Below are 22037 nucleotides of genomic sequence, written 5' to 3' on the forward strand. Positions count from 1 at the left end.
AGAGCCAAAAGGTTACTTCTGTGCTCTGTCCCCTCCCCTTCACAATTTATTCCCTCAACAGCTATGATCACTTGATATATTATATCAGTTTACTACTTAAAAATGGCCCAGTCTTCAGGAAACATCTTTAGGAATATATAATGCTGCTTGGTCTTTATCAACATATTGAATGAGTTCTATAATCTCTGTCATCCAAAAGGGACCTCCTATAGATAGGCTTCAGGGTCTGTAACTCTTATATATATTATCAGGGAGGTCTCTGACCCCAGAACCACTGACCTGGATCATGTCAGGCTTCATTTTCACCTTTAAAGGCTTTGCTTAAAATGCAAATTTCCTTTCCATCACAAACCTCTACTATTTTTTCAAAACCCAGGCAGGTAGTTTTTTGTTTGGCTTCCTGGAAATGATCCTAACAAAGTTAAGATTTGGCTAGACTTGGAATCAGAGATCCTAATCATTGTATTATCTACAGAACAACAAAAAACTAGACATGTCCAAAATATCCTATAACATGAAAATGAAATATTATACAACTATTGAATTTTTAATAGCAATCATGAAAGAAATACATTAAATGTTGTTTGAATCAAAGTATATAACAAAGTAGTATATAAAGTAATCCTGCAGTTCTAATTTGAAAAATATACATTCACAAATAGTTGAGAATGTAGGCCAAGTTAAAGTCTGTGCCTCGGTTTCTTCAACTGGGAGGTTAAGTGTCTTTGCAGTTACTAAGACTAAATGATTTAATCCATGCAGAACACTTTTGGAACAATACTTGATACGTGGTAAGCACACGATAATTGTTAGCTGTTACATACTCACCCATTAAACAATAGGATTACAGGTGGTTTTTGTTTGCTTTATATTTTCTACATAGTCTACATTTTCTTTGGTGAACATGTTTTACTATCATCAGAAAATAACTTATTTTAATGCTCACTTGCAGTTTATTATAGAAGCTGCACTCTAGCAAAACTAAGGGAGTTAACATCAAATAAACCATAATAGTAACTTTTCGTAAACTTTATTGTAAAAAACTACATCATTACTTTATAATGATTTGTCTCACCCACAAGAACATGAGTGGCAGCCAGTAACTTTTTAATAAAAATATTTTATTTAGGACTCTAATAAGACATCTTGTCTTCTGAAGATTTAATGAGGAGAGGTTCACCTGAGAAACATTCCCCCCAGGGAAACCCAGAGTCTCTTGGCTCAACTGACCCATAAAAAAGCCCACATAGATCAACTTTCTGCCAATCTGGAGAAGATCTGTTTTCTTTGATCTGCTGTCATGTGTTCACAGGCTTCTAAAACGTTTGCCAAAATCAAAGTCTGCTGAATGGTTTTTGCCTTAACCCATATTCTTCCATTCATTCCAAATACTATCTCCAGTGGGTAGAGTTTTCCCACTTCTTGTAGGATTTCACAGTCTGGAGCTAGCAGCCTGGTGAGGAAGAGAAAGAAAATGAAAATAAAGTGGCAGGGTGTGACCTGACTTTCCTTTAGAAGTCTCCTTTTCTGAGCAGTTCTCCACAGTTATTCAGAGCTCCACCAACATCATCCCAAGAACAAGGCACATGACAACATTTGCCCTCTTTCTTCCAAGAAGCTTACCACAGGTCAATGGTGGACTATCCTCTCCAAAGAAATCAAACTCCCTATGTCACCAACTTTACAAAAAATGTATAAAGTTCTTCCTCCACATTGTCAGAGCACCTTAATTCTTGACTTTCAAACTGTAGCTTTTTTACTGTCTATGGTGCTAAGAGAACACTTTAACCTTATTTTCCTGACCATGTAAGTTATTCCTTGGTATTAAATTCAATACTTGGAGAGGAGTGTTGACTCTTTCAAAACATAAAGGTGCTGCTTGGTTAATAACATACTTCTTTAATCTCTTGAACTAATTCTGCAGATCTGCAGAATAAGTAGCAAAGAGATATGCAAGATATGCAAGAACCTCAGTGGCTCTAGGAGTAAAGCCCTTTAATAGGGCATAGCTTTGGGTAGGTAAAGGTCTAAACAAAGAATCTGCTTCTGGGAACTACTAAATCTACCAGGACAGAAAAGAAGGAGCTTTCTGTGAATGTCTGTATAAGCTTGAGGATCATGTCAGCCTAGCTTCATTTGGCTTCCATTATAAGAGAAATTTGATGATATTGTACAATAGTAAATTGCACCTGTATACAAGTGACTAAGAAGTGGGGGAAGGCCAGTTTTCACATTTGGTCTGAGTATATCAGCTATAAGGAACAACCAACCTTCCAGCAGAGAAATCCAGACTCCATATCAACACAAACTATAACGCCAAATACATCCGAATTTGATGTATTCACATTGAGAGGATGGGACTAAATGCATGAGTTTACAACTGTGCTAAAATGGATACTGATTTTTAACTTTGAGGAGCTATAGCCATTGTTATGAAGAACCTAAATCCCACAGATAAGTCAGCTTTCTAAGAAGGTATAATATAAAAGACAACAGGCAAGACAGAAGGCAACAGGACTTACCTTCTAATTAAGCCCAAAGTCACTTTAAAAAGCAGACCATCCTGTCCAATCACACCCATTCCATTGGCTCGTCCACAGCTGTCAATACAGACCATCTCTGGTTCCATATCTTTATTAGCAACCACAAACTGGCCATAGATGAGATCTCCAACCTACAATGATAATTAAAAAACAGTTCATTTCCTCTCAACAAACCATGCTATAGGTGCTGCTGTTGGTTCTTTTCCATAGGTAGCAATGCCAGCCACCTTCAGTTCTGTGGCTAAATGACTGACTACACTCCAGGATTCTCACAGTCACTCTGGAGTTGTGCCTTAAAAGAAGGCAAAATTAACGCACGTACCCCTACCTTTCCCCCACCAGAAAAATCCCCAGACTGGGAGCCATCTCAAAGCCAGAGAATAGGACTTCCCTGGTGGCACAGTGGTTAAGAATCCGCCTGCCAATGCAGGGGACGTGGGTTCGAGCCCTGGACCAGGAAGATCCCACATGCTGCAGAGCAACTAAGCCCAGGTGCTACAACTACTGAGCCTGCGCTCTAGAGCCCCTGCGCCACAACTATTGAAGCCCTCGAGCCTAGAGCCCGTCCTCCTTAACAAGAGAAGCCACCGCAATGAGAAGGCCACAAAGCGCAACGAAGAGTAGCCCCCGCTTGCCGCAACTAGAGAAAGCCCACGCACAGCAACGAAGACCCAATGCAACCAAAAATAAATAAACGAATAAATAATTGATTTTAAAAAAAAGCCAGAGAATACCCTCTGGGGTTACACTGTAAAATATAGTAGCCACTACCCACATGTAGTTATGTAAACTTACATTTAAATTAATTAAAACTATATATTTAAAATTCAGTTTCTCAGTTGCATTAGCCACATTTCAAATGCTCAGCAGCCATGTGTGGCTAATGGCTACCATAATAGTCAGTGCATATGTAAAACATTAGCATCATCACAAAAAATTCTATTACACAGCACTGCTTTAAAGAATTACAGAAACCCCTGGCATGCAAATTATTCCAAGCAAAATGGAACACTGGTAATTCAGTGACATTTCTCCATGCAAGATTTACTTTAGGGGCTTCCCTGGTGGCGCAGTGGTTAAGAATCCACCTGCCAATGCAGGGGACATGGGTTCGAGCCCTGGTCCGGGAAGATCCCACATGCCACGGAGCAACTAAGCCCGTGTGCCACAACTACTGAGCCTGTGCTCTACAGCCTGCAAGCCACAACTACTGAGCCCGCGTGCCACAACTACTGAAGCCCGCACGCCTAGAGCCCGTGCTCTGCAACAAGAGAAGCCACTGCAATGAGAAGCCTGCACACCGCAACGAAGAGTAACCCCCGCTCGCCACAACTAGAAAGCCCGCAAGCGTCAACGAAGACCCAACGTAGCCAAAAATAAATATAAACAAATTTTTTTTTTAAATTTTATTTTAAAAACCTCAAAGAGTTGAACTTCAAAATGACAAAACTAAGGAAATGGGAGAGTAAACTTGTTCTGTTAAGTACCTAGTATTGTTAGTTCCTCAAGGAACTAGAGGAACAAAACATTCTCTGCCTTTAGAAGCATTTGGTTTCGGAGGGCAGTTGGGATATACATATAAACAACAAACTTCATTCAAGGCTGAATCTAGTAAATAAGAAAAGTGACTGAAAATTAGGGATGTTTCTATGGAGGTGGTGGTGCTCAGCCTGGGTCTTGAAAGATAAGCATGTATTCCACCGGCTAAGAAGGGGAAAGAGTAATCCAAGCAGAGGGAACAGCATGAGCAAAGGTACAAGGGCAGGAAATTATGAATTCAGTAGTGCTCTTAAATAGTTTGGTGTGGTTCAGGCAGGGCCACATGGAGGATATAATTACGGATGAGGGAAGACCTCTGGAGCATAATACCAAGGAAACATGTAGGCTTTGAAAAACTTTTTTTTTTGAGAAAGGGGTGTGTGAGGCTGTCAGCTCTTAAAAGGAGGGGCAAAAGTGTACAGGCAGGCTTTACTAAGGAGGTCAGTGACTAAATCCAATCAAGGGATAGCTAAGGCCTGAACTTGCAAAGTGGAAATAAAGGCGTGTTCATGGAAGATCAGAGAGACTCAAAAAGGATCAATAAGATAAAGCAACTAAAGACACAAGAGAGGTGAGTGAGAAAGGGTAAAGAAACCACCAAATTTCTGGCTTGCTTGGATGGACAGGAAGAGTATGGCCATGCTACCTGAAAAGCCCAAATTGAAAACTTGAGGTAACAAGACTGCTCCTCTGTCGGCTGCAAAAAGGGATTGTTGGGAAACAGTGATGTGACTGAAGCTGTGAAATGCCAGTCCTGGGACCCACATCCAAGATAGATGGATGGCTGATATGGCAATTTCCACCAGTCTTCTCTCCTTCCTCTCTGAGCCTATGGCTTACTTCCTTGTCTGGTGTATATGGACATAACAAATAACAGAGAGAACACATATAACCTTCAACTCAGTAGAGATGAAAACATCCAACAACATAGCAAATGTAAAATAAGTATGTGGTTCCGGTCCCAGAGCTGGAGCATCTGAAGGAACTCTTGAAGCCTGGGGTGATTACACAGATCCTCCAAGATCATCCTATACAACTAGGGAAACAGGATCATTCCGGTAGCCTTCTGGATATTTGAGTGTTTAGGGAACGGATATTTCTTTTACTTTTGAAACCAAAGGTCCTGTCATTACCTGCACATTTGGTCTGTTTCTTTTAGTTGCACCTTCAAATGACAAGTAAGACAAAGAAGCTGGCTCACTCCCTCCAACATCCACTTTGAATATATCTCCAGACTTAGCTGTCACTATGCCAATCACATGGTCTCCTTTCACTGGGACATACTACAAAAGAAAACAGAATGAGAGCACAACCACAAATGACAATCATTTTTAAGACATCTTCAGCAAGTCCTTAGTGGTTACTTTATGTTTGTCATTGTAAATATTTAGAAAATACTTCGAAATCCATGTTTACAAATCGATAAAAATCTTACAACAAACTTTATTATGTCACTTTCAGTAAAAGAAAAACAATCACATGATAAACTCTCGGGTTTCCAGCTTCTAACAGTCTGTTCATTTACGTCACTATCACCTACCTCTTCTGTATTCTTATCAGAAACTCTCTAGCTTCTGTTTGCATATGAGTACAGTGACACAGGGGTCCTTACAACCAAGGAAGGCCATTCCATTGTCAGACAATTTTTTCCTATGTGAGAGTTCTTATTTATTCTAAGAGAAACTGAGCTCCCTGTGACATCTATTCATTAAGCCTGGCTCTTTGGGACCCCGAAAGACAAGTCGTCTGCTCCCTGACCTATGGGGTTTTGAAGACAATAACCATGTCTCACAGCCCTTATCCCCTTACATGCCAAGATTCTCAGACTCCTTTCTCTCCTGGTCGCCCGTCTCGGGCCACGTTCCAGTTGTTCACGGTCCCTCTAAAGGAGGTGCAGAGGTAAGCACAGGACTACGGCGGCTCGTGGCTAGCCTTAACAGAAGAGGGCTCCAGGGCCCCTTCCGTGCTTCTTCCGAAGAGTATTCCCAGCCCTCTCCCGGCCGTACAACCCCTCTGGAGTCGCAGCTCACCCGCTTCTGCTGCGAGTCCACCCAGTAAACGCCACCGCCGTTGCCACTGCCGGGCTCCTTGTGACGGAGGCGGCCGCACTTAGTGACCAGCAGCCGGTCGCCGCAGCGCCGCAAGCCCGGGCCGCACACCACGCGCCCCCGGGAGCGCGCCCCGGCGTTCAGGCGCAGCGGTCGCTCCCCTGCACTTCCTGGGCCTTCTCCGTCCTCCTGTCCAGGGAGCAGCAGCTCCTCACCCGGGAGCACCACCTGCTCTAGCACCGCACGTGCCGCCCGAGCCCTGTAGCCCGCCAGGGATTCCGCAACAACAGCCGCCGCCTCGGCCATAGCGGTCGTCACCACACAGTTTCCGGTTTCCGGCTCAGCGTCCAATCGCCAGCCCGCCCCAGGCTTTCCGTTTCCGGCAGCACAGGCCTGTGGGACTTGAACCTGTTGTGAAGCCGGTTAGTCCTGGGCCGGCAGGTTCCCTCAAGGTGGCTATGATTGTGTCTCTAGCCCCCGCCTGTCCTGCAGTCTGTCTGCAGGTCCGCAGCAGAAACGCGCAGCTTGAGTCAGTCGCGGAGCACCCACTTCCAGTGTCTCGGATCGCAGAGTGGGATACAAGACGCCGCCACCTTTCTTTCCGTGGGAACCTTGGGAAGTTAGCAGAGGGCCTTCAGGAGTTGGCTCTCTCTTCTGACTCCGGCCTCAGAAGGACTGCTGACCTTTTGCCAGGAAAAGTATTTTCTTTTTCAGTGGGAAACTTGTATCTATCCACATTGTGGAAGACACAGGGAAGAATCAGAAGAAAATGAAACGTGTTAGTCTTGCAGCCCCGTTTGTCTCCCTTGCTAGGCTGTCAGCTAGTTCTCATTCTTGGTAGAGCAGGTTCTGGCACGAAATAGATAATACCTGGTGAATGAATGAATGTTAACATTTTGGTGTGCGTTTCTCCCTAGCCTTTTTTTTTTCCCCGCAAATATATACATATCACATGCATATTTCCACATAATTGAGCTGCCCCTACATGGCCTGGGAAAATCAGTAACTGCACTTAAATCCTTGCTGCTGCTGTCGCTGGAGCACGCTTTAGTTGCCTATGTGAGAAGCAGCTGAATTGCAAATCAATAGCATGTCAGGTCTGCCCTTCTGACTTTCAGGGCTCTCACTTGAAATCACAGTTTCATCTGTCAACTGGCACCTCCAATTAGCACTCGGTCAGATAATCCAGTAGGAGTCAGAGCTCCTGGGGACTGGAAAGGCTTGGCTCTGACCGATGGCTTTTAGCTGTCCTCCATTTCTTCTGCCCATCTCTGAGGTATCTGCTTCCAACCTTAATTTTTAGAGTTTTAGGATGTTTAAGACAGATGATCTCTAACATACCCTTGAAATTCTGTAAGATGCTGCTGAGCCAACTGAATAAGATAATAGAGGCCAACTGAAGTGTAACTTTTGTTGTTTTGCAGTCAGATTATCACAGGAGCTGTTCTTGGTCGGTTACCTTTTGCAGAAGGAATGGCACAGATTCTTTTTCTCTCCTCCCCACTCCAACCCAGTTCCAGAGGGTCTGGATCCAGCAGGTATTCGGTGACCACGACTACCTTGATCGCGGCTGACCCAAGGCCATGCCTGTATAGTACTCAATGACGTCGGGTCTGGGCCAGACAGAGTGAGAGGTCAGGAAATGGTCCCTGGATTGTCCCTCAGGCACCCCCACATCAATAGAGGAGTCTCTGTCAGAAACTCGGCCCAAACCTGGCTGAGGAGGCATATCAAGGGCACTTCTGTGTGGGAAGCACGTGGGCATCTGTCTGGCTCATTCCCAAGTCCACAGATGAAATCAGAGGCCTGGAGAAGAGTAGTCACCTGAGACCTGAAGCTCAGGCCTGGAGGGGTTAGGTTGAAAGCATCTCGCAGGCGGTGCCCTGCACGTCGGGCCCAGAGGGCTGGGCACATGGGAAGGGCACCTGGCCTTCACGCCGCGTGCCGCTGTGTCAGTGCTTTGCCGCCTTGGCGTCGTGCGGCCGATGGTGAGTGACCGCGCATGGCCGAGGCCTGGGTGGCGGGCAGGCCTGGGGATGCAGAGGTCCGTCCACGTGCAAGTGGCTGGAAGCCAAGACCGCAAGCAAGTGTGCGGAGACAGTCTCCGAGCCGCGGACCCAGACTAAGGCAGCACGCCAGTGCGGTGTTGGGGTCCAATTGGGCAGCGGTTGCGAAGTTCGCGTTTCGGAACGGCGTGTGCAGCCTTTTCTTGGTGTGAAAGTGGCCGCTGCGACTGGGAAATGCAGATGAGGCCCGGGCCAGTGCAGTCGGCGGCGCACTTTCCAGCGTCGAGGCCGCGTCTTGCTTTCGGCCAGAGCGTGGGGTCTTCCCAGCAGATCCGCCTGGGTGGATTAGGACCGCTTCTTGTTTGGGGGGCTTGACGGCCTGGAGCCAGTGCAGCAGGGGCGGTGCTGCCCTCGACTGCCTCTGGGATACACCTTACCATTTCTCAGTATTTCCCTCGGGGAAATGACCGAGTTGCCCTTCGGAGAGGTTGGGCCGTACCACGGCCTTCTGGACTCTTTCCCAACACTTCCTTTTTAGAAATCTGTGCTACTTGAGAAGTTGGAAAAGTGGTATCTCTTGGTTCCTTTTCTTTGTTGACAGGTGGAGTCTGTAACTTTCTATCAACAAGACTAATTGAGCTTTTGCTCTGAGCCAGAAATTCAGCTGAAGCACCTTCCATGCCCTGGGGGAGTTCACTGTCACCACGTGAAAATACCAAGGGTTACGGTGTCTGTAACAACCTGATTAGGGTGTCAGCCCTGAGAATACAAAGGATGAAATGATTGCCTCTGTGGGAGGAAGGTAGGAGTCAAGATAGGTGTCCTGAAGGAAGTAGTATTTGAATGAATCTTTAAATTTTTTTAGTTCACTGGATTCTAAAAATTACAAATGTACTGCATGCTGATTTTCCTTTTGTACATTTATTTATTTATCTATTTATTTTTGGCTGTGTTGGGTCTTCGTTGCTGCGCCCAGGCTTTCTCTAGTTGCGGTGAGCGAGGGTTACTCTTTGTTGTGGTGCGCAGGCTTCTCATTGCGGTGACTTCTTTTTATTTTTTTTTGTTAACATCTTTATTGGAGTATAATTGCTTTACAATGGTGTGTTAGTTTCTGCTTTATAACAAAGTGAATCAGTTATATATATACATATGTTCCCATATCTCTTACCTCTTCCATCTCCCTCCCTCCCACGCTCCCTATCCCACCCCTCTAGGTGGTCACAAAGCACCAAGCTGATCTCCCTGTGCTATGCGGCTGCTTCCCACTAGCTATCTATTTTACGTTTGGTAGTATATATAAGTCCATGCCACTCTCTCACTTTGTCACAGCTTACCCTTCCCCCTCCCTATATCCTCAAGTCCATTCTCTAGTAGATCTGTGTCTTTATTCCTGTCTTGCCCCTAGGTTCTTCATGACCTTTTTTTTTTCTTAGGTTCCATATATATGTGTTAGCATACAGTATTTGTTTTTCCCTTTCTGACTTACTCCACTCTGTATGACAGACTGTAGGTCCATCCACCTCACTACAAATAACTCAATTTCGTTTCTTTTTATGGCTGAGTAATATTCCATTGTATATATGTGCCACATCTGACTCTTTTTGAATTATGGTTTTCTCAGAGTATATACCCAGTAGTGGGATTGCTGGGCCATATGGTAGTTCTATTTGTAGTTTTTGAAGGAACCTCCATACTGTTCTCCATAGTGGCTGTATCAATTTACATTCCCACCAACAGTGCAAGAGGGTTCTCTTTTCTCCACACCCTCTCCAGCATTTATTGTTTCTAGATTTTTTGATGACTGGCGAGATGATATCTCATTGTAGTTTTGATTTGCATTTCTCTAATGATTAATGATGTTGAGCATTCTTTCATGTGTTTGTTGGCAATCTGTATAGCTTCTTTGGAGCAATGTCTGTTTAGGTCTTCTGCCCATTTTTGGATTGGGTTGTTTGTTTTTTTGTTATTGAGCTGCATGAGCTGCTTGTAAATGTTGGAGATTAATCCTTTGTCAGTTGCTTCATTTGCAAATATTTTCTCCCATTCTGAGGGTTGTCTTTTGGTCTTGTTTATGGTTTCCTTTGCTGTGCAAAAGCTTTTAAGTTTCATTAGGTCCCATTTGTTTATTTTTGTTTTTATTTCCATTTCTCTAGGAGGTGGGTCAAAAAGGATCTTGCTGTGATTTATGTCATAGAGTGTTCTGCCTATGTTTTCCTCTAAGAGTTTGATAGTTTCTGGCCTTATATTTAGGTCTTTAATCCATTTTGAGTTTATTTTTGTGTATGGTGTTAGGGAGTGTTCTAATTTCATACTTTTTTTTTTTTTTTTTGGCGGTACGCAGGCCTCTCACTGTTGTGGCCTCTCCCGTTGTGGAGCACAGGCTCCGGACGCGCAGGCTCAGTGGCCATGGCTCACGGGCCCAGCCGCTCCGTGGCATGTGGGATCTTCCCGGACCGGGGCACAAACCCGTGTCCCCTGCATCGGCAGGAGGACTCTCAACCACTGCGCCACCAGGGAAGCCCCTATTCCTAGATTTTTTATTCTTTTTGTTGCAATGGTAAATGGGAGTGTTTTCTTAATTTCACTTTCAGATTCAGTCTTCCTATCCCCCAACCTTCCCTCCTGACCCCACCTGAGTGGAGACCTTGAAAATTGTTCCCTGAGGGCCTTTTGTTGCCAGCCAGAAGCTAAACGAGATAGGTGCATCATCCCCTTTTCCCTGCTGAGATCCTTCTGCCTACTCGCCAGACCTTTGCTCATCCAGGATCAGTCTCTCAAGCATTGTCTCCTTAATGACCATAGGATATAGTGTCACACTATTGTTTGCTGGACTATTCTTCCTATTTTTAGGTGGTTAATGGTTTCCAGTATTTTGCTTTAGCAAGGGTAATGATTATTAGTATAGTCATTGGAATCAAATACATACTTGGATTCATATCCCAGCTCTGTCACTCTCTAGCTGTGTGACCTTGGGGAAGTGTGTGACCTCTCTGAGCTTCAGTTTCTTTGCCAATAAAATGGGGAGTGATAAAAAGCATTGCTTCCTAGGATTTTTATAAGAATTACATGAGACAGTTAATATGAAGCATTGAGTACATGCTTAGCACATATTCATTGCTTAAGTATCAGCTATTAATTTTGCAAATATTGTGTCATTTAGGATTAAGTGGGGACAAAGGGATAATTATCTAAGCTTCACTTTTCTCATACAAAAAGGTTGGTATTTGGGGGTCCTTATGTATTAAGAGTCTCTGAGTCTTGTTTCTGAGGTTTCTGATGAAATGGGTGTTTAGAGGAGAAAGAAGTAGTTGGAGTGAGCAAAGAAGATTTCCCAGCAGAGCTAGAGTTCCAGGTTTGCATTATATTGAACTTGACCAAGATACTTACCTGTCTGGAAAGTTTATTGTGGCCTGACTTTGCCTCTTTACTCTAATCTTGGGTTTTTTCATTAATGCTTATTTTGTTAGGCCTTGTGTTTTATTGGCTGTATTGTGATGGACAGAGATTCTGCTTCTAACTGTGTGTTTTCTTGCAGGTCTGTGTGAACTGGAGAAAGTCTGACCTCCCTGCCTGGGAAAAGGCAATGCTGGAATTTGCACTTGCTATTTCCCGAGCTGATGACATAACAGATGACCATTTCAAAAAGCTCGAGGTGCACGGATTCAACCAAGAAGATGCCTGGGATATAGCTGCAATTTCAGCTTTTTATGCCATGTCCAACTGCCTTGCTCATTTTGTCAGTCTTGTTCCCAACAAAGAATTCTATTTGATGGGCAGAACCAATGATGTCAAAGACATCAGGAGTGAACCTGCTGCTCCCAAAGTATAAAAGTCTGAACAGAAAGGCCAGTGTTTACATTTCCAGCACATTGCATTATGAGACACCAGTTGGGAAGTAATTTTTTTAAATGTTTAGTCAATGGATAGGGAAGAAAGTAAATAAATTTGTTCCCTGCCTGCTTGATGAGCTAGATCCTAAGGGACATGTGATATCTGGGCCTCGGGGAAACCTTTTACTTTTTTACTTTTGTTGTGATGTGAAAGGAGCATCAGGGACAAAGGAGTTCAGAGGATGCTTTAGGCATTTCTGATGAACTGATATCTGTGAATTTCAGCAATTGAAGTTGAACATATTTTAGCTTTTAAAAATAGTGTTACATGGAAATTGGTCTATATAGACTGTGTTTTGTTTTTTTTGGGGGGGGGGGTTCGCGCGCCTCTCACTGTTGTGGCCTCTCCCGTTGCAGAGCACAGGTTCCGGACGCGCAGGCTCAGCAGCTACGGCTCACGGGCCTAGCCGCTCCGCGGCATGTGGGATCTTCCCGGACCAGGGCACGAACCCGTGTCCCCTGCATTGGCAGGCGGACTCTCAACCACTGCACCACCAGGGAAGCCCTAGACTGTGGTTTGAAATCAATTCTGTGTTAACATGATGGTATATAAAGGCTCTGAAAGGCAGTGGGTAAACAGAAGCAGGCACCAAGTTGTTCTATCTTTAGTGCCTTCTCCATTAACCTCCAGTGATTTTTATTTAAATCATGGTCATCTCAATAGAATTTTAGTCCTTATGTAGTTTATCCTTATTTTAGGGTTTAGTAAAAATTATTTGGAACAAGAAGGTTCTCAAATTTTAAGAAGTATAAGAAAAAACCAACCCTGACATTACTAAGCGACTCGTTCTGCATGTTACAACCACCACTGCCTTAAGTGTGTGGCTGTCTTAACTTTTCAGGAGACATTTTCATTATCTAACTGATAGAGGTACATGCAAACCTACAAAATGTCTTTGTTTCCATTTGCCTTCGTTAGATTCTCTAAATTGCCAGGGAATAGTTCTTAATCAGTTTTAGGGCGACAGTTAATTTTGAATTGCCTGAACTGTGAAACCTGGTTATCTTGAGACAGCACAACTCTTGTTGCAGAGCTTGTGTTATTCTGTTGGAACTATATCTTAAATACCTTAGAATATGCAACCTTTTAAAACTGACTTTTGAGGGGAGGAGGCAGGGGCATAAAAAAAAAAGGAAAAATATTGAGTTTTATTTTACTTATTGAGAAAGTTAATAGCATTGAATATATCATGGTCAAGGTTTTATACACCAAAATAATTTTAGCCATTGGCCATAACTCGGGAATCAAGTAGAGGGCCTTTATTAAGTATCGGTTGCAGCCAGAAGGTGTAGGTCACTAAGGGACATTATTTGTTAATTATAAAACAGACCTCTACCCCTAACATGGGGAATATCTCCAGAGTAATGGCTGCCTTGATCTCCTCTGAACACTTGCTTCTTGCCATTTTTCAGTCAGCTCATGGACAGAAGAGTTGAATAACTACTAACTTTGCTGGTGGGAGGAACTGCTGAATGTTCAGCCCTCTCTGAGTCTCATTCCTTTACTTTTGAGATCTTTCAGACTATCCTAAACAGTCACCAGATGGGAGCTTTCTATAACTCAGGTCTTGATCAAGGCCTAGAAGGGTTGTCAGTTCTTATACCTACCTCTTCTTATACCTCAGGCTTCCCTTCATTGAAGACTCTCCTTCCCTCCCCAAGAAACACACCAGTTCGTTAATCTTTTTCTGCAAACAAGTCCTATGTATTTGTCTTCAACAGCAGTGGTGAAGGGCCTTGCATCTGTTATGCCCTGCTTGGCAGAGGTAAGCAGGACTGACGGTGGGCTCTATTGCTTGTAAGGCTGAATTGATTCAGGTCTTCAGCTCCCCTCAGTGACTCCTGACTGGATATATGTTCCTTCCTGCAGAGAGGAAGGCTTTGGCCTTGATAAAGTCTTGACCTAGTAGGTCAAGTAACTGGGAGTTGGGCAGAGCTCCAGCGCACCAGTAAGCCCCATTTCCAGGCAATGTACAAACCAGGGCTTTTTAGTGCAGAAGTTAACCCGAGTCCCTAGATTCCCAGGCTGTGTAGGCAGTACACCATGCTACTTACTATGCGTGAGCAGCCCATAATATGGTCATTTCTTACCTTCGCTGGTCTCAGTGTAGAGATGATTATGTAAACAGTACATAATCATACCCAGCCTCTTGGACTGACTAGTCAGGCCCTGTCATCCCCAAGGACACAGTCTGGTCACTGACAACCACATACTGATAATGTCACAAGCGGTGCCCAGATGCTAAAGTTACTCCATGCAGCCCAGACCCTGGGCATCCTCAGTTGCGCGCCCACGCACCTAGTCGCTCCAGACCTCCAACCCTCCGGGACGCGGTACCCACAGTCGGGCGGTGTCCCTGCTTTCTTGGTCCCCAGCGGATGATGGCCGAGAGGCGGCGCGGGTTTCCCAGCCGGTGGGGTTAGGCCAACGTACGCCGGAAGTGGCGGCTGGGGCGGGAGCGCCGAGGTGTCGGCGGGCGGGGCAGCAGCCAGGAGCTGGGAGTCGGTGCGTTGGTCATGTTTCCCTTCGGGCCCGGTAGCCCCGGAGGGGACAGGGCGGCCGGAGCCGGGGCTGAGGAGCCAGCACCCCACGCGAGACAGGCTGCAGCTGCCGGGCCGCTCCCTTCTCCGCCCCCGTCGCTACAGCCGGGGGCTGACGCAGCCCCTCCCCCGTCGCCCTGCGGGAGCCCTCGCCACCCCTGCGCCCCTTCGCAGCCCCAGGCTGGGCGCGCGGGGGAGCTCCGGCCGCCCGGAGCTCTAAAGCCCTCAGCCGCTTCCGCCCAGGAAGAGCAGTCACCGCCCTCCCCGCCGCGCCGGCAACCTGGGCCTGACTGCAGGGCCGGGAGCCGGGGCCGGCACTGCCTCAGCGCCCGCCTGGGCGGCCCTGGCGCCCAGCTGTTCGGGTGGCTGAGAGAGCGCAGCCTGGGCCGCGGGCTGTTCGTGGATCCGGCACGAGACAATTTCCGCACCATGACTAACCTCTATGGTTCCATCCATCCCGCGGACTCGGTGTACCTCAGCACCCGCACCCATGGGGCCGTCTTCAACCTCGAGTACTCGCCCGACGGGTAAGCGCGGCCCCTCGGAGGGCGGGGACCCGTCTCCGCGTGGCGCGGCTGCCGGTGGGCGGCTGCCCGGGGCCCGCTCGCTCGGCCCGGGCCGGGGTTTGAGAGTCCGTTTGGGGCGGCCGGCCTTCGTGCCCCTGGCTCTTTATGAAGCACTCTGTCGCTATTGCAGGCTCCGTCCGGCCCTTGGAGGTAGGCGAGCCCGGGACTGGTTTGCTCCCCTTCAGGACCGGCGCTCTGTGAAGGAGAAGTGCCAAAAGCCCCCCGACAGGTCTGTCAGAGCCAGTCCAGAGCTAGGGTTTGCTGGCACACCGTAGATGCTCAATAAGTACACTTTGAATAAATGCCCGTTCTTTCCCTGTCACACTAGGCTTGTGTTTTTCCCACCTAAGCTTGGTCAAGGGTACGGAGCCTGCAGACTCCCTGTTCCCTGTGCTGACTTGCCCTGAGGGGACAAGTGCGCGGTCCGTCGTTCCTTTGCTCCAGTAAGATACTAAGACACTGCAGAGAGGTATGTTGTGATGTGGGACATCTGTGAAGTTCCACGCTAGACTACATTCTTCTGTTAAGGGTATCCAGCCTTTCTCCTGGCTGACTAAAATTTCATGTTTGGCCTCGGTTTACTTTGGGCTATGGAGAATTTTCAAAGTGATATATGTATGTATATATATATTTTTTTACTGAACGAGGTAGTTTATTACTCAAAGGGTGAGAATAATCGGGATATGACGTTAAATTTATGAGCGCAGTCAAATTTCAAATTGTGTACATGTGCACATACATGAGCAAAAGAAGCTTTTTTCTCTCTGAGAAGGTGGGTAAAGCTAGATTGTGTTTTTCTCTTTGCAGTAACTGAGGAACAAGGGCAGAGCGTGGTTAAGGTGACTCAAAAGAAAAGAGGGATACAATTCAACTAACAAATAGAGGATTAGTCTTCAAGGAAGACATACAGGGTTCTCAGAAATTTGTCCAAGATCAAGTATAGAATATTATTCTAATTAGAATAGAAATTTCAGGTAAGGAAAGGATGATTAACTGAATCTAAGTTGTAACTGTAAAGCTCACCAAGTTCACATGGTTAGCACATAGGAAAAAGAGGATTTGAACTCAGGCAGTCTAACTTAAGAGTTCTTAATCACTGTACTAATACCAAATTACATGGATAATTACCTTAACAATTAGCATTTTCCTACCTGAAGATTAATTTAAAATCTATTATAACAAATATATTCTAACATTAAATATGGCATGTTCATTTATTTTGAATACTTGTACCGTTAATCTTAAAATACCACTTTTTCAATAGGGAGTTGCTTTTCAATTTTCTGTAGCAATGAAAACTATAATTTACAATTCTTATAAATATATAAATTGGCACTTATTATTCTGGAGCACTGAGGGAAGAAAAAATCTGTTTCCCTCATTGGCTCAGAAGCAGCTACCAAAATAAAAAGCTATAACTTCCAAGATTGTTCGCTTTCCTGCTGACATTAGTGAGGCTAGGGCACCAAGCATGAAGTACACCAGAGCCATTTCAGCTTCTGCTTTCAGGAGAACATAGAATGGTAAATAGAAAAGGACCATATCATTAGGGAAAACACTTTATTTCCAAGTTTCTAAAATAGTATTAAAACAATAAGGGAAAAATGCAAATTATATAAAGTAGTATGACGGCACATCAATCACAACTTCCTAACAAGCCCTTTCAACATTCAGTGCTAATTGCTGAAACACTGAAATAAAGTGATGTTTCAATTATTTGGTTTTAAACAATGACAGGTTTAAGATTCACCTGATTAAAAACCATCCACACCAATATAATAGCATATCATAAGATAATTGGCTAACAGTTTTTGCAAATGGCAGTTGTTAACATATTTCTTCCACACATATAAATGTTGTGCTGAGGAGGGAAGTAAGATGTTTTCTGCCTTTCTTTTATGATGGGTTGTAGAAGCATCCATCTCTTCCTCCTATATTATCAATTTGTGAAGTTGGACTACAATTCATTCTCTCCTCTTCTTGCCTCTGGAGTCTGTCTGCCACAGTTTGGATAGCTTCTGTCCATTCTTCCCTTTCCTCTGGAGTGTCTACATGAAATGTTCTCTCTATTAACAGTGGTCCACTGGAGACATCTGATAATAAATGTGTTTGGCTTTGGTCGTTCTGTTTTCATTAACTGGCATTTTGCTACTGAAAAGTTGTTGAGGGGATAAGGTAAATCCACATCTTGGGGTTTCTCTTTATATCCTATGAATGAGCCATCTGTCTTCAAAAGGAAATATCTTGGCCTCCAGTTTTTTATATATTCTCCCCTCTTCTGAACCCAACCTTCTTTCACAGTGGTAACGTTGCTCATGATGGTGCCCCTCTGAGCCCCCAACTTGGAGAAAAGGTACTTTGTGATACCACCTTTGAGGTTTGGATTCTCTGCTGCTGCTGCCCTTCCCACTCTGTAGTGATGACTCAGCCTCGAAAGTCAGCGGCTGCCTGCAGCTGCTCTGTGTGTGTGTGGGGGGGGGGGTGCTGCGGAGGGGGGAAGGCAGGCATCTGGCTGCAGGGGAGGGAGGGAGGGAGCTGGCCGGGCCATGGAGCTGGAGCAGGAGGCTCAAAGTGATATATATATTTTTTAAACTTTGTTTTGTGAGTACAGGAACAAGTTCAACAGCAATCAAAGGAAAAAATTTACACATGCTTCCACCATGAGCGGACATAGATAATACAACTCTTACCCCATCAAGGCCTCTGGATTCTTAGTCATTTGCTTAGCTGTTCATTCATTCATTCATTCATTCCCTCCCTCGTTCAGCAAATATTGGGTTGGCCAAAAAGTGCCTTCTGTTTTCACCAAGATCTTTATTGAACAACATAGTCATCCTTTTGTTCCACTATCTTCTGCCATTTTTCAGGCAACTTCATAATTCCATCTTCCCAAAACGTTTTATCTTTTTGAGCAAAGAACTGTTCCAGGTGCCTTTTACAGTCTTCCAGGGAACTGAAATTTTTTCCATTAAGAGAATTTTGTAAAGACCTAAATAAATGGAAATCTGAAGGTGCAATATCTGGTGAAAACGGCGGGTGAATCAGAACTTCCCAGCCAAGCTGTTAACAGTTTTTGCCTGGCCATCAAAGAAACATGCAGTCTTGCGTTATCCTGATGGAAGATTATGCATTTTCTGTTGACTAATTCTGGACACTTTTCTTTGAGTGATGCTTACAGTTGGTCTAACTGGGAGCAGTACTTGTTGGAATTAATCATTTGGTTTTTTTGGAAGGAGCTCATAATAGAGGACTCCCTTCCAATCCCACCATATACATGACATCACCTTCTTCGGATGAAGACCAGCCTTTGGTGTGGTTGGTGGTGGTTCATTTCACTTGCCCCACGATCTCTTCCGTTCCACATTATTGTACAGTATCCACTTTTCATTGCCCGTCACAGTTTGTTTTAAAAATGGAACGTTTTCCTGGGCTTCCCTGATGGCTTAGTGGTTGAGAGTACGCCTGCCGATGCAGGGGACACGGGTTCGTGCCCCGGTCTGGGAAGATCCCACATGCCGCGGAGCGGCTGGGCCCGTGAGCCATGGCTCCTGAGCCTGCGCGTCCGGAGCCTGTGCTCCGCAACGGGAGAGGCCCCAACAGTGAGAGGCCCGCGTACCGCAAAAAAAAAAAAAAAAAAAAAAAGGAACGTTTTCATTACGTTTAAGTAGAGACTCGCATGTAGAAATACGGGGAAGAAGGTTTTTTTGCTTAACTTCTGTGGAACCCAAACATCAAAGTGATTCACATAACCAAGCCGGTGTAAATGATTTTCAGTGCTTGATTTGGATATTTTGAGTATGTCGGCTATCTCCCGCATGGTATAACGTTGACTGTTCTCAATTAATGTCTCAATTTGATCGCCATCAACTTCAGGTGATCTACCCAACCATGGAACATCGTCCAACAAGAAATCTCCAGCATGAAACTTCGCAAACCACTTTTGACACGTTTGATCAGTCACAGCGCCTTCTCCATACACTGCACAAATCTTTTTTTGCATTTCAGTTGTGTTTTTACCTTTCTTGAAATAATAAAGCATATGACGAAAATGTTGCTTTTTTTCTTCCATCTTCAATAATAAAATGGCTACACAAAAATTCATCAATTTTGATAAGTTTTTTAAAAATGCACACTGATATGACAGCTGTCACATACAATCTAACAAAATTGTTTTGAATGAAGTTAAAGACACCTAAGGGCTACTAGAGCCATTTTACAGAAAAAGCTGAACAACCTTTTGGCCAACCCAATATTTGTTGAGCACTTGCTGTGCTCCAGAGGCAGAGGTGGCAGTGGTGAACAAACCAGCTAATGGCACCGCTTTCATTGGTCTTGGGACGTATTGGTTCAACTAGACATTAATAACCATACTAAATAATTTCTTAATGTATATTTACAAATTGTGATACAGGCTTGAAAGAATCTGTTGTGGACTAGAGTTTTCAAGGTTTCCCTGAGAAAGTGACACTTGACCTAGATTGGAAAAATGAGTAGAAGATAAATTAGTCAAGATAGTGTTTGGAAGGGGATAGAAATACTTTAGGTGGAGGAACTGGTATGTCAAAGGACCTGTGGTTGGAGGAGCAGCATATCATGCTAGAGAAGCTGAAAGAAGATAGGTTAACAAAGTAAAAAATTGGGCTGAAGAAAGACATAAAATGTGCTAACAAAGGAACAAAGCAACAGAATCTGGAATCACTGAGCGAGTACACCCTGTTTCCTTTCACTGTTGCAAATGCTTTTTCTTAATCAGACTCAGTTCTGGGATCTCTGGGGTTTCTCCCTATAGCAGTTGACTTGTAACAGTGACTGTGCACCTGAATACAGAGAAAATTGGTGAGGGGAGAAACTGTTTTGCTGAAGTTTATCCATGGAACCTCCTCTCCCCACTTCTTCCTCAAGCCCTATTCCTAAAGCTTCTCCCAAAATACCAGGAGTCTGTTCCTCATAACCCTTCAGTTCCTTTCTTCAACATATCCCAGTTCCTTTCCTCCCAACCTCCGGCCTTCAGAAGTAGCTATTTCTACTCTTTGGAGGTGGGATTTTAGGTAGAGGGTGAGAGGGATAGAATGAGTTATGAAGAAGGAATTCTCATTGCCAGTGCTATTAGAATGAGGAGTATATTACTGATAGTTCTTGTTTGAATCTGGGCCACATTTTCCTATAGTAACATTTTTGTAAAAGGTGGTTAGGTACTCTAGTACTTAAGATAATTTGATAATGTGTAATTATGCAATTAATATGTACTTTAGAAAACGTAGGCAGTAAATGAGCTAAAAGAAGCTAAATATCATTTATGATCCCAGAGATTGAATGGCTATCTAAGGAATTTTTTCCTTGTATATATTTATTTTATTTATTAAAAAAATTTTTTTTTTTTGGTCATGCTGTGCAGCTTGTGGTATCTTAGTTCCCTGACCAGGGATTGAACCCAGGCCATGGCAGTGAAAGTGCCAAGTCCTAACCACTGGACCGTCAGGGAACTCCCTGTGTATGTTTATTTTAACATAAAGATAGAATCAACTATTTTTTAGCGTGCTTTTTTTCATATAATATATTACGAATTATTTATGTTAATGAATATATTTCTACAACATTATTTAAAATTTTTCATTAGTTTAAATAAACTCTCTCTAAACAAATATTTTAGATTTATGTATGCCCTTATGGTAAGTCCTTAGAATGAGTCAAAGGTTATGAAGATTCTGGATACCTATTATTGAACTGCCCTCTGTGAAGACTGTACCAATTCTTATTCCTGTCAGTCCCATATGAAAGTACTTGTCTTCCCATACCCTTGCCAATATTGCACATTGCCATACTTTTTCATTTATGTCAAGGTGGTAGGTGAAAATGGTTCAGTGTTTTAATTTTTTAGTCTTTTGACTACGTCTACTAATATACCTCAAATTTTTATAGGACTTAAAATGGTTTTATATAAAATGACAAACTGTGTTAAATGAAATGATTTCTCATATCCTTCAGTCATATATGAGTTAAATCAGCTTACTGGATACCGTAACCACTGTCACAAGGACTTCTCAGTACAAAAAGAAGAGGTGATACAGAAGGTAAGAATTAAAATTGTGAATTTGATAGAGACCAGACTAGAATTTGGCACTTAAAAAAAAAAAAAGAAAGGATACATGGACTAGAAGGTAATTTCTAAAGAATTCCAAAAATGTTTTAAGCAATAGCAACACTGTCAATATAAATCTGTCAACTCCTAAAATGACATTTTGAAAAAGGAAATATGATATTAATAGATTAGATAATATGGGACTTTCTTAGGCTATACTCTATGAGAACACATTAGGCACGGCTGTAGAGAAAATTAGTGTATTGGAAAATAGAAGTGAAGAAGTTATCCAAAATGCGGACAAGAGAGACAGAGACTGAAAATATGAAGGAGGCTTAGTGACATGAAGCGTAGAGAGAAAATGCATATCATGTACTTGGTCAGTTCCTAAAGAAAATGAGATAGATAATAGGGTAAAACAAACTTGAAGCAATAATAGCTGAGAGATTTCCAGAATTGAAGAAAGGTACCAAACCATGATTTAAGAAGCCCAGCACACCCCAAGCAGGAATTCTCCCTAGCCATGTAGTGAAACTGCAGGACAACAAATATAAAATCATAAAAGCTAGAGAAAAAAACCTTCAAAGGAGTAACTATGTGAGTGAAAGCCAATTAGTCATCAATAATCATGTAAATTAGAGGACAGTCGTGATTATTTTTTACTATGCTGGAAAAAACTGCCAATCTAGATGTCTGTACCTAGCAAAGATAGGTTCTTTGTTCTTGTCAAGAAGAAAGATGAAATAAATACATATGCACCCAATCAGAACTGTAAGGTCAGAGATATTAGAAGGAATGAAGAACAAAGGATGTGGAAAATTTGTA

The 22037-nt window shown here is 43.7% G+C and overlaps 2 protein-coding genes across 8 annotated transcripts in view; one reads left to right on the plus strand and one right to left on the minus strand.

The window, feature by feature from the left end:
• Positions 1-1100: 1100 nt before the first annotated feature.
• Positions 1101-6457, minus strand: EXOSC3 (exosome component 3). 2 transcript variants are annotated; one of them, XM_004317245.4, is made up of 4 exons: positions 6113-6456; positions 5216-5365; positions 2523-2674; positions 1101-1453 (listed from the first exon to the last, which is right to left on the minus strand). In XM_004317245.4, the coding sequence occupies exons 1-4, from the start codon at positions 6434-6436 to the stop codon at positions 1252-1254; spliced, it is 828 nt and encodes a 275-aa protein (XP_004317293.1). In that variant the 5' UTR covers positions 6437-6456; the 3' UTR covers positions 1101-1251. The 2 variants fall into 2 exon arrangements, with proteins under 2 accessions (XP_004317293.1, XP_019804576.1); XM_019949017.3 differs by lacking the exon at positions 5216-5365 and having other exon boundaries at positions 6113-6457.
• Positions 6458-13138: 6681 nt separating this feature from the next.
• DCAF10 (DDB1 and CUL4 associated factor 10) overlaps positions 13139-22037 on the plus strand; it is a 56804-nt gene continuing 47905 nt past the window's right edge. Inside the window, exons 1-4 of one of the 6 annotated variants that reach the window (XM_073806309.1) lie at positions 14962-15094; positions 15264-15362; positions 15462-15602; positions 21119-21204. Coding sequence is in view for 4 of the 6 variants with exons in the window: in XM_033858295.2 (XP_033714186.1) it covers positions 14544-15094 (551 nt within the window). In the remaining 2 variants the exon portion in view is untranslated. Of the gene's footprint in view, positions 15095-15263; positions 15363-15461; positions 15603-15940; positions 17487-17744; positions 21205-22037 lie in introns of all 6 variants that reach the window. The other 5 variants (XM_073806308.1, XM_033858296.2, XM_033858295.2 and 2 more) reach the window with 5 other exon arrangements.

The sequence above is a fragment of the Tursiops truncatus genome, chromosome 6 (genome assembly GCF_011762595.2).
Source record: "Tursiops truncatus isolate mTurTru1 chromosome 6, mTurTru1.mat.Y, whole genome shotgun sequence".
NCBI classification, from domain to species: Eukaryota; Metazoa; Chordata; class Mammalia; order Artiodactyla; family Delphinidae; genus Tursiops; species Tursiops truncatus.

Excerpts from the sequence above, each read along its gene's own strand:
- EXOSC3 (XM_004317245.4), bottom strand. The coding sequence starts at position 6,436 with ATGGCCGAGGCGGCGGCTGTTGTTGCGGAATCCCTGGCGGGCTACAGG. Across the intron at positions 5,366-6,112 it reads TGGACTCGCAGCAGAAGCGG|TATGTCCCAGTGAAAGGAGA; the intron begins GTGAGCTGCGAC and ends TTTCTTTTGTAG. Across the intron at positions 1,454-2,522 it reads ACTTTGGGCTTAATTAGAAG|GCTGCTAGCTCCAGACTGTG; the intron begins GTAAGTCCTGTT and ends CTTCCTCACCAG.